At 35.6% G+C, this 16,742-nt stretch overlaps 2 protein-coding genes across 4 annotated transcripts; one reads left to right on the forward strand and one right to left on the reverse strand.

Moving 5' to 3' along the window:
- Nucleotides 1-942: 942 nt before the first annotated feature.
- LOC132616886 (ultraviolet-B receptor UVR8) lies at nucleotides 943-8,348 on the reverse strand. Its single transcript, XM_060331646.1, has 6 exons — nucleotides 7,339-8,348; nucleotides 6,319-6,528; nucleotides 4,881-4,991; nucleotides 2,326-2,694; nucleotides 2,123-2,230; nucleotides 943-1,504 (listed from the first exon to the last, which is right to left on the reverse strand). The coding sequence occupies exons 1-6, from the start codon at nucleotides 7,675-7,677 to the stop codon at nucleotides 1,193-1,195; spliced, it is 1,449 nt and encodes a 482-aa protein (XP_060187629.1). The 5' UTR covers nucleotides 7,678-8,348; the 3' UTR covers nucleotides 943-1,192.
- Nucleotides 8,349-10,160: 1,812 nt separating this feature from the next.
- On the forward strand, nucleotides 10,161-16,398 carry LOC132617900 (uncharacterized). Of its 3 annotated transcripts, none has more exons than XM_060332967.1 (5): nucleotides 10,161-10,317; nucleotides 14,087-14,302; nucleotides 14,514-14,564; nucleotides 15,141-15,192; nucleotides 15,947-16,344. In XM_060332967.1, the coding sequence occupies exons 2-5, from the start codon at nucleotides 14,168-14,170 to the stop codon at nucleotides 16,138-16,140; spliced, it is 432 nt and encodes a 143-aa protein (XP_060188950.1). In that variant the 5' UTR covers nucleotides 10,161-10,317; nucleotides 14,087-14,167; the 3' UTR covers nucleotides 16,141-16,344. The 3 variants fall into 3 exon arrangements, with proteins under 3 accessions (XP_060188950.1, XP_060188951.1, XP_060188952.1); XM_060332968.1 differs by lacking the exon at nucleotides 10,161-10,317 and adding an exon at nucleotides 12,513-13,438; XM_060332969.1 differs by lacking the exon at nucleotides 10,161-10,317 and adding an exon at nucleotides 14,409-14,445 and having other exon boundaries at nucleotides 14,161-14,302; nucleotides 15,947-16,398.
- Nucleotides 16,399-16,742: the final 344 nt, after the last annotated feature.

A 16,742-nucleotide genomic window follows, 5' to 3' on the forward strand; every position in this document is an offset into this window, starting at 1 on the left:
AGTAGTTTGCTTTTACTAATTTCTTCCCTGCAAAGTGTAAACCTTCATAATTAAAGTCAAATCTCTCTATAACGGCATCATTTGTCTGGAATTTTTTTGGTTGTCATAAAGAACATATAATACAACATAACATGGAAAATCGATTCCGAAAATAACTTGATTGTTAAATAGTGAAATGTTGTTAGAGAGGGTGACCATTACATTTCTAATTTTGTTTATCATCCTATTATTATTAGTACTATATTACTTTTCATGTGCATTTTCGTACTCTGCTTTTCTTCCATCAGGGTTCATTCCCAAATACTTGTTGGATTGTTATTTGAGGGGTCTATATTGTGAAATTGTAGATATACTTCCCCCAATATGTTAAAAAATTCTAGCTTTTTTCCTCATTACTTTGATGTTATTTTCAATGACCTTTCCTGTTTTTCTCCTATTGCAGCTTACTGGAGGCCATTGATCTCAATCTTCAAGGAGCTCAAAATCTTGTAGTCCCTATAGAAAACAGATTTAGGGTGTGTTCAGTATGGAAATTACTGCAGAAATCTTGATAAAATGTTGTACCTTTCACAATGACCGCGAATTCTGTTGGCTAACTCATGGAGATGTGATAGATATTTCCTCAGCTTTAATTGGATTGTTCTTGCCCCTTCAACGTTCTCCATTGACGCCCTTGACATCACTAGACCCGAGTTTTTGTGACATTTAACATGTTATATTTTCACGGACATTTAGAGTCATTGATCTTAGGAGATTTTGATTAGTACTTACATAGTGTTGTTCTAATTATTTGTATCTGGAATGAGGAGGAGGCTGTAGTGAATATCAGAAGATAATTGTACACATCTTTTTGTTTTCTCTTTTGTTTCCATATGACTTAGTAAGATCAACACTTTGTTTTTCTTGGTTCCAAACTTCCCTCTCATGCCCAATTCCAACTGGTAAACAAAGGTCCAAGCTTTAATATTACTATTCCCACGACAAAAAGTTGTCTTTGCACAAGAAGCACTAACCAAAGTTTTAAACAATAGATGAATAAAAGACGAGCAGAATATTTAAGTCTAGTTGAAATATGTTCTTATGCATCTACAAACAATATTTGTGCAGTCAATGTACGTTATTTGATGAATAACAGCATGTACTAGACTTTGGCACATTAGTAGTCAATACCAGTTCTTGTAGGAGGCCTTCATTATTCATAATTCTCCATAAAGATTTCAGTAGGTTCAAGGCATCCCCTTAGTGCATCATGCCCAAGTTGGGCTCTTTCATTGTCTCCAAATCCAAAGACCCGTCCACAATTTGTGACAACAACGGTGTGGTATAAGCCGGTGCTAATTTGAGATATGTGGTGGGATCTCAAGCTCTCCAGGATCCGGGGCTTTAAAACTTTATCTGATGCTCCTCTGTCTAGGAACCCGAGGCTGCCAAAGCCCATCCAGCCAAAGCCATAAACAGAACCGTCGTCCACCAGGACAAATGTTTTCCTCTTACTTGCACAAACCTACCAGAATAAAAAAATTTAATAGAAGTCGATGATTAAGAAAGGTGGAAAAGGAAACTGAACAAAGGAGAGACGGGGCAGGCAAAATACAGCTAGGCCTAGGAAGACTGTTGTATACTTTACAAGCCTCAAATTACTTCTTATCATACAGCCATTCAGTTATTCGTTGTGCTAGGGCTGGCAAAATGGTTAAGAAAAAATAAGTAACCATCCATCCGACCCATTAGACATGGATTGGATAACTGACTTTTAAAAAAAGTACTATATCCATATTGTGTGCTTGTTATTTTTCATCAGTTGTTACTTTGTGGAAGTCTAAGCTTATTTTAGCTTTTAGCTTGTGTTCCCGCCTGACTATTCCTGACACCATGGATAATATGAATATCCATATTATCCGTTGGTTAACCCATTTTTTATCCGTGTCAAAATACGACGGGTCAGATATTTTAACCATTTTTGTTTAACCCATTTGAGACCCATCCATATCCGACCCGGCCCGGCCCGTTTGCCACACGTACTTGTGTTATGCCCTAGTTTGAGATATTTCATATTTCCAAATATTGCCTTAGCTATGCTGATCTTGTTATACCAACTAGCAAATGTAAAAGAATGTCAGACCTGAACAGCTAGTTGGTTCTTAAGGCTGGTCAAGTGTGATGGAGTAGTCTTATCAATCTCATCACCATGCCCCAATGCACCACAGTAACCTTTCCCCCAAGTATATACCTGCTATCACGAAAATCAATAGTCAACCAACTTTTAGCATACATCTTTATCAAATGAAATTGAACTATCATATGTTTTTAGGTACAATGACTTACATATCCAGTGGAATCCAGTGCCACAACATGCTCATCGCCAGCAGAAACACGAGCCACGTTAATGCCCTTCCTCCTAAACGACTGGATGGCACGTGGCTGAAGTTCATTCTGCTGTTCTCCATGACCAAGGCAGAAATTCGTACCGGAACCAAAAGAGTAGAGAGTCCCATCATCAGACACTGCAAGTGCATAACTTGGACCAGCCGCAATCTGAAGTACAGAACCGATAGATGCCAGTAGTTCTATGCATGTTGGTGTTGGCCTATCCAATGTGTCACCATGGCCAAGTTGACCATGTGCATTAGTTCCGCATGTGAACACATGGCCTTTCCTTGTGAGAAACATAGTAAAGCTGAGACCTGCAGCAACCTGAACCAGTTCCAACAGTAGTGAGCAGTGTATTTATGACCAAACTTTACATCGCATTAAATTGATTTCCAATTGATTATGATCAATACTAAAATGGATCTAATTTTTTTTGCATGACATTGGACATTGCCTCAATTCATTAGATGATGACTGGAACCCCCTGTATCATTAATTTGGCATTTTATTTAGTAGTTTTTTAAGATACTAAAAACATGAGCCCAACTCTATAGATAAAGTGATAAACGAACCCAAACATTTACAGACAATGAAAAAATGCAGAAGAGCATCACATTCACATTGCTGGGAATCGATCAGTTCCGCGTTAGCACCTAAACAAGGTATTTCTAACTTGCCACCAAAATTAATAGACATTTCATAGGTGTTGCCCAACTCTGTTTTCCGCCATTCTTAGTTGTATGGGGAAAAAAAGATTTATCCTTGTGAGGCATGGGCCTTCTATTTTGGATCCTACAATACCTTTGTTTTAACTTTTAGTCTTCATTTGTTCAATAGTGGCTTGTTGAGCCATTTTTATCAAAAAGCATTTGAATTCTGAAGAAATGCGCATAAAGGGGTCAAGTTTTTTCTTTCTCCATTTTTACTGCTTTAGTTTCTATTTTTTACAATCTCTTTCTTATCCAATTTCGCCACGAATCTGGTAACCAGAAAAGCGTGAAAGCTGTTCAAAACTTCATTTGTTAGCCCTGTTATGTGCTGTTCCTTGAATCTCCCTACTCTTTAGTTAAGGCATTATCTTCTATCATTCTACGTGTTAAATTGCTGAAAAAACCCAAAGATTTTGAGTTCTCTGTTCAGTCGGATAGAGTTCTTCAAATTTGGGCTAAACATACCACTCAGATAAACGAAGGCTAGAACTGCGACCCGAAGTGCCACATGAGCCGAAATTGGATATCCCCAAAAGCAAGGGCTAAAACTATTAATTTTCATTTTGTATCTTAGTTGTGAAAGATCCATTATTTACAAATCTTTTCATATAACTACATATTTATTACCTCTGTCCCAATATTTTGTCTTGCTCAAATTACAAATAATGTTTAAACTATGTACATCTCAGAGTGCCCAAAAATACAATCAATGCCACTTTAGGACAATAACTTATGAGTAGCTCAATATTGGAAAGTAACAAATAATGAAGGAAAAAATTCCCACTCATGGGCACAGAACAGCACATTGAGACAGACCAAAAAAAAAAAAAAAAAAACCAACAACAACAAAGAGAAATATCAAGCGTGGTGGATGCTATAACTTCTAACAATGTGCTAACCCGATGAAAGAGTGCGGTTAAAGGTGTTAATCTCTGACCTATCTCCTAGCTGTTTTGTTTCTAGCCTAGTTATGATGGCAAAGAAACAAGGATATCAAGGCTTATTGCAAAAGTTTGAAGATATCATACCATAATTTATGACAAGAATGTGATCAATATTCAATTTAGCAAAAACTTGATTAGAGATTAGAAGCAAACTAGTTTTGATACACAAATCCTAGAGCTTTTTGGTTAGAAACAGGAGACATTGATCTGAACCACCATACAGGCCAATTAGATAAATGAATAAATGTAAGTGTTTTTTTTACATTTTTATGGCTATTTCATAAACCTCAACAATGGATAAAGCATGGCAACAATTTTCTCAACTATAACATAGCTTTCTTTCTCTCTTTCTCACCCTTCAATTCCCCATTTCTTTTGTAGCTGGTCTTGATAAGAGGAGACAAGAAATTCCTTTTTTTTGGGGGGGATGACGTATATTCCTGGCAGTTTCTGATATCCTCCTAGTTTCATGACTTTAAGTTGCAGATATTTCAAATCAGATTTTCAGCAAAGAGGAAAAAGACATACAAATTATCACATCATTTTTCTTTTCCAGTTCTCCTCCAAACAAAAGAATAAACCTTGAGGCAGTATCATTTATTCCCATAAATTGATCTAGCAGAACTACATGATCGACTTTTTATTTAATCGTTAAATGTTTCTTCCAGAATTATCTTGGAACTAGGGATCTCCAGATCTCTCTTTGTTATCCTAGTAGCAATTTAGTCGTAAACCTTGTATAGAATCCCAAACTCTGTTTAACTTGCCTTTTCAACAAAAAAAAATCCCAATCTCTATACATGTATTGAGGTAATCATGCCAATTAGTTGGTACAACATTGTAGAATGAAATTTACCTGCTTGACAGGAATATTTTTCAATGCTTCAACCATTCTGGGCCTGAAGATTGGGCGTCCGGTGTCTCTATGCCCACAACAGTATGATGAGTTGTCTCCACATGTGAACACCTATATCAAGAATTGTAAACCTTATGAATGATAGAATACTCATTCCAATAGTGTGTATGTACATATATATATATATATTCTGTATTGTGGCAAACGAGTAACCATGGGAGTTTTTAGCATACTTCTAACAAAGAACTATTCTCTAACACACTTCTACTATTCCACGAGGCTACTTCTCACCAACATAGATACTGTATAACTCTGTCAATCAAGGCTTGGACAAATGAAAACAAATCATCACTGTATTTTTGGTCTCTACTAGGATTTGAACCTTGGTCTCCAAAATTTGCACCCGCTTCATTGACCACTAGGCCAGTCCATTCACCTCAACTATTCCACCGGGTACCTGCTACCGCCCACCAGCAAAGTATCAACTCACTCTGCACACTAAAGCTTAGCCAAATAGGAAGAATCACCTAGTTTTTTGTCAATAGTATCCAGAGTTTGCACCCACTTCATTGACTGTGATCACACCTTGTCCGTAAGTTTTAGGTCTAACTCGTACTAAAACAGTAAGAAAACCATTTGCAGAGTGGCATGGTGTGGCAGTTCTTACATTTTTCAAAGTCAACATATATTTCCACAATATTAGTATCAGTCTTCCAAGGGAGCCTCTCAATAAAAAAAATCTCAAGAAACCCAAAATGAGATTGAATTGCTTGTCTTTCAGTTTCATTCTTCTTCTTTCACTTTCGTTACTTTACTCCTCAAGAGAATGACGATTTCTTCTTTTTTTTACTCCTTTTTGTCCTTTTTCTTTCTTTTTGTAACTGCAATAAAGTAAGAGACTTATCCTCAACTCTCATAGTTTCTTCCCTCTAAATTAGATTTCCTTCTTTGCTTTCTCTCAGGAGAGAGAGAGAGAGAGAGAGATGCATCCAGAAGAGAACAATCTAGGAAAAGAGATATCATGGCCAACAAAGTAGATAAACTAACCACAAATATAACATGGAAGACACACAAGTCATTACTTGAGGCAAACTAATACTCCCTCCGGATCAAAAAGAGTGTCCACTTAGCCATTTGCACACCCCTTAAGAAAATACTAACCCCTAGAAAAGGTAATTTGACTAAGCTGCCCCTAATTAAATAGGTATAGGGATTTGATCACATTACACTTAATAGGGGCAAATCTGGAAAATAAGGTTAATTCTTTCTTGATTTGATAAATGGACACTCTTTTTGACCCAAGAAAACAAGGCTAAGTGGACACTCTTTTTGATCCGGAGGGAGTATCATCATGCATGCAAAAAACAAAGTGCACATACAACGTAAATTAATGTAATAAAAAGAGGAGATGTTGATAAATATAATACGGTTGCCAAACCTGTCCAGCCCCTGTGACAAACGCAGCATGATTATGAGAAGCTGAAACTTGGGCAACTTGTACGGGAACAGGAAAACTAATTCGAGTAAATTCCACACGCTGAGTTGTTTCAGGCCCATGACCAAGGACTCCGCATAAACTGGAACCACAAGAATATGCTGCTGATTCTTTGATTAGCAGTGTATGATACCTGCCACTCCTTATTTGCATCTGCCAATAACTTGTTACAGTAAGTAACCACAAACGATGAAGTCCCAGCTGCAGATTATCCTAGTAAACCGATTAACTAAAACTAGAAATATTCTTTGATCAAGAAAAAGGACCGGATATGGATCCGGGGATACTAAAATCTAGAAATATTAAGGCCAGAAAGATAGAAATCAATCAGCAACTAAACCTCAATCACAAAAATAGTGAGGTTGGCTAATGAATCATCTATATCCATTCAATTCTACTTGATCCCTTTTTTTTTTTTGTTTTTTTTTTTGTTTTGCAATACTAAATAATTTACCTAAACCTCACATACAAGTCCCTAACCAAACTCAAAAAGATACCCTTCAAACACGCATATACCGAGTATTTACTGCTATATGTGAAACAGAGGAATCACGTGCTCCATCGACAAACGTATCTCACTAACAACAAAGAACTATAGTTTCTTAAAACATTCCATCTATGTATATTTTGATAAGTAACATTCCATCATATATTTATTAGTCCCAAAATAGCAAAACAGCATTCTACCAAACAAAGTGAACATTTCCAAAGGCATTACTCTCCCTCCGTTCCAATTTGTTTGTCTGAGTTTGACTGGGCACCGAGTTTAATAAAATAAAGAATACTTTTGAATCTTTTCGTCTTAAACTAAAGATGTGTGTAATGTACCAAAATGCCCTTTAACCTTGTGGTATATGCATATGGGTTGCCAAATTAAGAAAAAAACATTTTTTAAACAACTAAAAAAGAAAGTAAGACAAACAAACTTAAACAGAAAGTATAAGTTTTCCAAAGAAATAGTACATTGCCTGCAGAAGTTTCAACCATATCAGAGGACTGTTCCACAGCCTGCAAGAACCTCAAAAGCCGCTTCCAATTGTCGTTACATCGACTCAGTAGCTCTTTCTGAGCATTACAATGCAAAGAAGCATATATTGGACTTAACCCACAGATCAAAAATGCAGCATAATCTACCAAAGACTTGAACTTTTTAGGAAACAATCCATGTGTTCCCCTAAAAGTCCTTGAAGTTAGCTCCAAACTTATTAAATCAATAGCACCTAATCGACCCGATGTCAATATTTCAAGAATCAAATGTATTGGCAAATCCTCCATTAAAGTTGACCTCAAACGATCCCCCATCTTTTTTTTGTCAGTTAAAAGATCAATTTTTTAGACAAAAATGGAAACAATTTACACACTTTTATGAAGAAAATTTGATGAAATTGAGTAGGAAAATGAAGGAATTGGTGGGGAAATTTTATAATCTAAGTCCAAATAAATCATCAGAAACAAGAACCCCAAATGAACAAAGCGAAATTAAACTTTTTTTTTTCTAGCAAATTACAAGAAAAAGCCACCAAGATAGGAACTTTCTAACCCCAAGTGGCAAACCTGAATGAAACAAATGAAGCTAAACTTTTTTTCTAGCAAATTACAAGAAAAAGCCACCAAGATAGGAACTTTCTAACACCAAATGGCAAACCTGAATGAAACAAACGAAATTAAACTTTTTTTCTAGCAAATTACAAGAAAAAACTGTAAAAAAAAACACCAAGATAGGAACTTTATAAGTCTAAATTTGAGCAAATATCGGATCTAAATAAAACAAAATTTTGGATCAAATTGCAATACGTGGGGAGCTTGATGGACAAGAAATTAGGGGGAAATGAAAGCAAGTAGGTAAAGAAATAGTCTAATAGTGGAATTTCTTTAAATAGAAAGAAAGTGGGAGAAAAGAAGAAAGTGACTAGAGTTAAGCTTTCTTTTGCCCCTTTTTTTTCGGTGCTAATTAACTTAGACTTAAGGTATATAAGTCTAAGTTATAATAAAGTATTGAAGATTGACAAGCAAGGCAAAGAAAAAAAAAGAATAATCAGAGACAAAACTGTCCAACTTGGAAAGAACCAAAGTTATAGGCGAAGACTTTTTTGTTTTTTTCCCTTTCTTGTGCTTGCTTTATGGTCACATTTCCACTCTGATTTTATTCTTTTTTAAAAAAAAAATTAATAGTATTTCTTTTTTCTGTTTGTTTTGATTTGGTCTGAAACGTTTGATTGTTATGTTGTCGTCATTGACAAGTACATTTTGCAGCGTGGACAAATTACAGTATCACACGTTGGATAGTTTTTGCGAAATTCTCTCTCAGCTGACACGGCTTTGGAAGAGAAAAGAATAATCAGATGCAATTTTTCAATTTGCACTTCTCTCTTAATTCGTTTTTACTTGTTCATATTTAACTTTATATGCCCAATAATTAATAAATAAAGTATATGTTTTACACGTATTAATTAGAATATAGTCTTAACAGATTTAAAAATGAAAAATTAATGTAAAGAGTAAAAACAAAAGGAAATATTTGTCTTTCTCTTGATATATTAAAGTGGATAAATAAAAGTAAAAATTTACTTTTAGTATAGTATAATAGGCAGCAAAAGTGTACAGGGAGTATCTTTTTCTTTCATTTTTTTTTAAATTGCTAAGGATTTGAACAGTTCTTTGAAAATAGAGGAACTGATCTTATCGAATCATTATTAATTTTTCTCGATAAAATTATTATAGACCTTAAAAGATTTTATGTCTTTTGAACCGGCTTTGGGTCAGCAATTCAGTAATCGTTCTAAGATAGACTTTTGGTTTGAGAGCATATAATATTCCCAATTAAGAGATAATGGTCAAAAGTGTGTGATGAATTAATTAGCCTATAAAATTTCGTCCACATGACAGCTGATTCATTAATTTCAAAGTGTATTTTGAAAAATAATTAGTGTTAGTTCATGTAGAAACCGCAAACACCTTATATTTTATGTAGGAAATTGGCAAAAAAAATATCCTTAAGGTGTGTTTTTAACTTTATCTCTTCATTGTTTAAAAAAAAAAAATTAATTCCTTTAATTATCAGCATGGGGTGCCATTTGGCACCATTTTTAAACAAAAAATAGAGTGTACACCATGCACCATTGGATACTAATCAATGTGTGTTTTGAGAAATAATTGGTAACGGTTCAGATAGAAAACGCAAACCCTTAATAGTTCAAGTAGAAAATTCACAAAAAAATAATACTTCAGTTATGTTTTTGACCATTATCTCTTAATTAAGCTATACTTTATATGTCATATTTAAAATTGTTATGTTTTACACATAACTAACGAGACATCAGAATGATCAAACAATACCAATATCGCAGAAACATTGATTGAGTCAGTTTCAAAAGGTCTAATTTTAATTATATATATAAATGAGTAATTGAAAATTGTTAAGATATAGACTTTTTGAAATACCGGATCAAACCAAACTAATGACACCCAAATTTTTTACTTATGTTTATTTTTATTAAAATATTTTATTACTTACTTTTTAGTCTACGATCCTCATTCCAATTTACGTGATATTATTTGATTCATCATAAATTTTAAGAGTAATTTATTTATAATTTATTATTTTAAATATATCTTAATATTAAAGGTAAAACAAAAAGTATAAAAAATTATAAATTTTATATACAAACATAAAAATACAATTTTTTGGGACGAAATCATTTTGGAGTTATATATGGTTTGCTTAATTTCATTTAATTAAAAAATGAGTTGAAGTTTGAAGCATTTTTATTATGTTACAGAAAAACCACAAATCATTTACTACCATAGAAACCCTTCTTCTTTGTATTTAATTCCTTTTGTATCCTTTAGTTTCGACTGGCGACTGCTGCTGTGCATTTCGTTATAGAGTGGAGAAAGAAGTGAGTGATTCTCAGAAACAGCGATAGCCTTACGCCGTTCCGGGTAATATTTCTGTGTCTCTGTCATTTTTAATTCTCATCCAGGGGTAATAATATTACTGTACTGATGCTTTTTTATCATTTCTTGGACCGGGGTGAAAAGGTATATTGGGTACCCTCTACCCTAACTAGACCCCACCACCTAGTGAGATTTTACTGTTTTATATTAGGCATAGACGGATTCAAGATTTGAAGCTTGTGGTTTTCAGCTAGCAGTGTGTGTTGTTACTGGTTGTCAGCTCAAATTTCTTATATATTTGAACGGTTTTACATTATAAATACAAGATTTGGATAAAAGTTGTGTTCCTGCGAACCCACAGCGCCCCTGATCCTTGGGTACATATTTTGTGAAACCTAGGGTTAATGAGTTTCTGCTCTACCATGAACATTGTTAATTTTGCTTGAGAATTATTTGCTTCAATAGTTTATCTCTTATGTTGAAGGTCTAAAAAGGAACTCGGTCGATGGTAACCATTTTGATGCCAAGTAGACAGCTTTTTATCTGGGAAGTAGATTGAGGAAAGGGGAACTGGAAACCATATCAATTCACTCTTTAACATTCAAAAGAATAACTTTATCAAAGGCAAAAAATGGTGTACATAGAAAGACAACATTTTGAAGAGCTTATATTAGCTGTAAAACTACCAATTTCGAAAGTTAGAACTACCGATTTGCTCAGATACAGGGAAACAAGCAAAATTCTGTCATTTTTTCTTCTTTTCGGAGAATATACGGGTCACAACTACAAAGCTGCAACAGCTAAAAAAAAGAAAGAGTCAATTTTTCATGTTAAAAAAGGGTACAACATGGCAAGGAACACCCGTAGACCAAAAGTTAAAAATGAAGAAAAGGCCAAGATAATCATATCATCAAGTATATAACCAAATAGGTAAACCTTGAAAAAGATCACCTTTTTTGATCAAGTAATTGAATTCTCCATTGGATGTTAAGATTCATCAATTCCTACAAGTTACAAATTAGTTACCTTTGCACTTGATAAACTACTACATCATCCCTACAATTTGATCTGAAAGAAGATCAATGAATCAGAGACTATGAAACAACAGAGATTTTGTTTCCGCTAGACCAACAAAAAATTCCCACTGTAGATGTTTTTTATTCAAGGGGACATGCCAATACGATCTCGAATTCGACTTGATCTCCTAACTGGGGTTGTCAACACCACCTTCTTGAGTTCTTCTCCATCTTTCTCCACCTTTTACTTTAAGATCTTCTTTTCAGCTGTAAAGCTTCATATGATGGAGAATCTGTTACAGGATAATCCACAACAGATGGCTGAGCAGGAGGTAAAACAACTTTAGATAAATTAGTGTTGCTCCCTTCTGCTTCAATCATGCTGTTTTTCTTAACACAGCTTCTAAGAGCTGCTGCTCACTTCTTCAACCATCATCTCACTTAGTAGTTCAATCTCTGGAGCTCTGATGTGGCTGATCTCTTTCGACGCTTCCTTTGTTGGTCCACACAAAGATGAAGTTTGTGTAATGGATCCAATGGCAGGTGTTCTTCTCTCAAAGTGAGAGATTCTGAGATTTTCTGATGGATCATTCATGTGGTTCATGTAAAGTTGAAACGTTTACAGAAGTTTCATTTTTCCTCTCTAAGAGTTCCCCAACACTAGGTACTCCAGCTCGAGGAGTTCCAATGGAAGCTTTTGGTTTGCTTGATAACATAGATGATAACCAAAGATGCCACCAGAAGTACTGAAGCTGCTGAAACTCCAGTGATAATAACTGTGTTACTCAGTCCAATTTCTTTGACTTCAGCATTCTGTGACTCTATTTCAATGTCAAGATTGCTGATTTCTAATTCTGTGGCAATTTCTTCAGCTCCTTTTGATACTGTCTCCAATATTTCTTCCTCTCCAGCTCGTTCCTGAGAGATTTTTTCGACCTGCTCAACCTTGTTGTCAGCATCTTCTGCTTGCTCAAATTTGTAGATTGAATGAGCAGCACAAGTACTTGAAATGTCATCAAGCAATGGTTCAAGGTTGAGTGGAAACTGATAGATAATAGGATCCTTCTTATCAAGAAAGAACTTGGTCCTTCTGCAGCTGCTCATCAGAACCTTCAACTTCTTCCTCATTCACTTCATTGGAACTAGTAACTTCACCAGCAGCTGTTGACATGGTCTCCTCCTCTTCATCACACTGACTAACCTCAACCTCTGTGCTGTCCTGGTCAGCAATATCAATATCTGCACTTAGTCCTTCCTGTGGCTCAGTTGTCTTTTCCAGTTCAGCATTTTCCACTTCCAACAACCCCATTAAGTTCGACCGCATTAAGTTCGACCGCATTAAGTTCATAAGTAGTCTCTTTTTGACTCAACTCAAGAAAACCAGTTTGAGAATCTCTGGCTGATCCACATATACACCTTCACTCCCGTAAATTTCGTGTAAACCAGCTTCAAAGATGTTCTTGCGAATCTTGTTGCCAGTATCTGAAGTCATTATCGAGTTTGTGGAAGATAAATTTGCTCCTGACAGAAAGAAAACAACCAATATAAGCAGAAGTTTGAAAACACCTTTCAAATTCCATTCCTGATCCACAACCTCCTCTTCCATTTCTTCTTCATCATCCTCAACACTATCCACCGCATCTTCATCATTCTTCGTCTCCATGTTATGTTTTTCAGGCATATGAGGAATCTTCAGCTTGCTGCAATGACTCTTGATTATCATTACATTTCTGAGGGTCAAGAAATGTCCCACTTCGTCTGTTTGGTTTGTAGCATAGATACTTAGGCCTAGGGCCGAGGTCATTAGTGAGAGAGTCATATGGCTTAAATGAGGACTCAACAACAGAGTTGTTTTCTTGATCAACTCTAGGAAGAACTGGGTAATTTTCCAGAACGATGAGAGGGTGAGTTTAGGGATTTTGTTTTAGACCCAAGATTTGAGGCTTTGTGAGAAAGGCTTTCACATGAGCTGGCAATTTCATTCCTTTCTGCCAAAATTTTCTTTCTAATTGGAACTGAAGCTTTGGAAGATGCAGATATGGTGGGTGACATGAAATTCTTAGTCATGGGTTTCTGGTCAAGTGGTTGCTCCTTTTCATTCGTTTCTCTTGACCCAGAAAGCGAGTGATTTGGAACTGTAGAAGGCTTAGGTGAGCTCAATGGTGGAGTTTCTTTCCGTGGAGTAGCACCCATATCTATATTTCCTCAAATCATGATTTCAGAAATTCCTCTTTTTTTGAAAGTTTTGGTATATATGAACAATGAGGGAACAACCTTATTCTCCGTTGTAATCCCTAGAGCTAGCTTATCCTTAATTCTCCATTGACACACCTTAGCTCCTACCGTATATTGTATTTAATCAAAGCAATTTTGTCTATCATAAGGAACACCAAATCAAACCTAGTTCACTCATTTATGAAGCGGATTAAATGAAATTCTGGGTATGTTGTTGTATAAGAAAGAATAATAAAAAAATTTGAATACTGATTCTTTGTTCGTAAAATATATGCTAGTTGGATGAAGGATTGATGATTTTTGTAGTTTTAAGTTCACAATTGCTCAAATATAAGGAGATTTTCAGAAGTTAACAAAAATGATGTTCTGAAGCATGATAGTAGTAATGCATAGGGTGATCAAAAGGAGAAGGTTTCCTGTTTACTGTTTGATAATACATTTGCTGCATTATGTCATGATTGAAGTTTGGGGGCAATAAGACACCTACATATAGGGTTGTTGTACAATGAAAATGTAGATTTTTCCTTCATCGTAGTTTTACACGTTCTCTTTTCTCTTTTCAGCTTTTCTCCTTCACTTCTTTCGCTTCCTCTGTGTGTATTATCCGTTGCATTTCTTGGTGTTGTTATTTTCTGCTGCACTGTATGATGGAAAACCAGTCGCTTTGTGATGATAACATGAAGGAGGAGGGGGAGGAGGAAGCAGAGTATGTATTGCTTGATCTGGATGGCCTTCCTCCTGAAGTTCACATACCCCCAAATGCACCATATGTTCTCTCGGTACTATTTTCTAGCCCAAATTTACTTTTCTGTTTAATTGTTTTGATGTTCTTATAGACTCAAAGCTAAGTGATATCCCTTCCTTCTATTTCTTTTGACTTGTTAGGTACTCATTGTTTTCAAGTTGCTCCACAATACACTGGGTTGGTCTTGTAGCTTCTTTGCACTACAATTGCTTTGCTTCTTCAATTTTGTTAATTTTTTTTTGCAGGGCCTAGACACATTGAACCCCATCTTGACCATTGATGGCAAAATCAAGCTGGTGAGTTGATGGTTTTGAGGCTGATTCAAGTGCAAAACTTTTGTGAATATTACAATCATGTTTACAATTTTCTTAATTTCTTGAAGTTATATATATCTCCTTAGTGACATTAGCTGTTACAATGGTAAAAGTTTTCTAAAGTAATAAAATCTCCTTAGTGACATTAGTCATTACCATGTTCAAACATCTTGATCCCCGCTGTCATCCTACACCCCAATAGTGTGCCACACTTACGGCAGTACCATTAGGTATACTTTATTGTCTCACCATATCTTGCAATAATGCGCTTAAATAACACTTTATGGCTGATACGTATCAGTCCACACAGTTTTGTCTTCCATTCATGAGAGAATATAAACAGATTGTATCTATTTCAATCCCATCTATTGAGAGTGTGTGTAACAATAGTGGTTTTACACTTGTACCATATGCTTATGAACGCCCGTTAGGCATTAAGCTGATTAGTTTATATGCTATTTTTGTATCAATATTCATTCCATCTTGTCTTTGCGATTATAGTACTGAACATTTCTCTGTTTGTGTTTGTCTCAACTGCCTTTTATTTCTGTTTTGCAGATTGGACAGTATGATGAGACTATTGGGACATGCCTTGTTTTTAATGAAAGTGGTAAGCATGCTCCTCTTCTAGCAACATATTATATAGATAGCACAAGAGAAGGCATGATATACTTATCTGATTACTTTAATCGAGCTTCAATGTTGCTGGTGTTGTTCCAAAATCTGAACATATTCCCTCCATTTCACCTCCACCCCACCCTCCCCCCCCCCCCCCCCCCAAAAAAAAACAATATTATTAAATAAAATAAGAGGGGATTCTCATTGTGAGTTTCTACCATACACAAGTGTCTGGGGTCAGAACTTGCTGCTTTCTAACTGAACAACATTTAGATGTCTTGTGGTGGCAGATTAAGTTGTTTTCTGATTTTGGTTTCTCGTGGAACTCCGACACAGAGCTTCCACCTGGTATCCATAAATGTTAGTTAGCTACAACATTAGGCACATAGTGGACTGTGAACCGGGAATCTGTCTTATTTAGGTTCATATGAATGGAGTACTTTTCTCTGGAATTTATCTTCCATCACAGAAATGCTATGTGACTTTCAATTTCTGCAGGAAATGTAGCTCTAACACAATGTGCATTTGACATAATGAAACATAAAGATAGGCAATCACACTTCTACTGCACCCTGCCTTCAAAATCTTTTAGTCCACGACTCCTTGGCACGAGCCTTGTTTTATGTTAAGACCTATATCAATTATTTCTAATTTCATGCTTTTCGCATATTAGCTGGAAGATTAAAATAAAAACAAAAATCTTTGAATCAATCTGGAATATTATAATCCAACAGAAGTTCTTGCAGATGACCCTCCGGTAGTCCCTGAAGACGCGGGGCCTTCTGAAGCTAACCTTTTCCCAGGAAGACACATGTCAGATCCTAAGCAAACCAAGTCCAAGCAAATCATGCCTGTAACACTGCTTCAAAAGATACTCAAGTTCAGGTTGTTGGAGGATTGTGAAGCTGAAGATGCAAGAGAGAAGCCAAAAGAAGATTAAGTAACTGAGTTTCTTAGTAAATTAGAAGATACTTAACTATGTTTGAGAATGTATAGGGTAGTCAAAACAGAGCCATTCCGACATAGCAATGATGTAGCATGAATAGTACTAGCATTATCTTATTTCTACTATATAGAAGCATCGGTTTAGATCCGGATCGACATGTGTGCTTTGTGCTATTAAATTTCAAATTGAGGGTGCTTATGTCATTGCTTCTTAATTTGATATACCAATACCTACGTGGCTCTTATTTCTGTATCCACCGCATACTCTCTCATCTTTGTGGCTTTATTGAGTTCACTCCTTTTTTCTTTGTTGTCTCTTCTTCTCTCTTCCCCGCTCCTTGCCCATTTCTCTCATTTGCAGGTACAGAACTATGTTCTCTCTCTTTGTGCAATCAAAGTTCAATTTTATTTTGATTTTAACTCAGTTAATTTCTAGGGTTTTTAGTAGAAGAATTGGTACTTTGTTCAATTTTAGAATTTGTGACGAAAAATCATTATGTAGAGATTGTTGTGTACAGAGACATTACAGACCATCAACTTGAAGATGCCTTTAGCCCTTTTGGTAGAAATGTCCATTGTCAGGTTTGTACTTCCCCC

The sequence above is a fragment of the Lycium barbarum genome, chromosome 11 (genome assembly GCF_019175385.1).
Source record: "Lycium barbarum isolate Lr01 chromosome 11, ASM1917538v2, whole genome shotgun sequence".
Taxonomy (NCBI): Eukaryota; Viridiplantae; Streptophyta; class Magnoliopsida; order Solanales; family Solanaceae; genus Lycium; species Lycium barbarum.

What these genes read in the sequence shown, in the direction of transcription:
- LOC132616886 (XM_060331646.1), bottom strand. Translation starts at nt 7,677, where the DNA reads ATGGGGGATCGTTTGAGGTCAACTTTAATGGAGGATTTGCCAATACAT. An exon ending in AAAATATTCCTGTCAAGCAG is followed by an intron (nt 2,695 to 4,880) that starts GTAAATTTCATT and finishes GAACTGGTTCAG; the next exon opens with GTTGCTGCAGGTCTCAGCTT. An exon ending in AGAACCAACTAGCTGTTCAG is followed by an intron (nt 1,505 to 2,122) that starts GTCTGACATTCT and finishes TTATTCTGGTAG; the next exon opens with GTTTGTGCAAGTAAGAGGAA.
- LOC132617900 (XM_060332967.1), top strand. Translation starts at nt 14,168, where the DNA reads ATGATGGAAAACCAGTCGCTTTGTGATGATAACATGAAGGAGGAGGGG. An exon ending in ATGCACCATATGTTCTCTCG is followed by an intron (nt 14,303 to 14,513) that starts GTACTATTTTCT and finishes TTTTTTTTGCAG; the next exon opens with GGCCTAGACACATTGAACCC. An exon ending in CCTTGTTTTTAATGAAAGTG is followed by an intron (nt 15,193 to 15,946) that starts GTAAGCATGCTC and finishes AAGTTCTTGCAG; the next exon opens with ATGACCCTCCGGTAGTCCCT.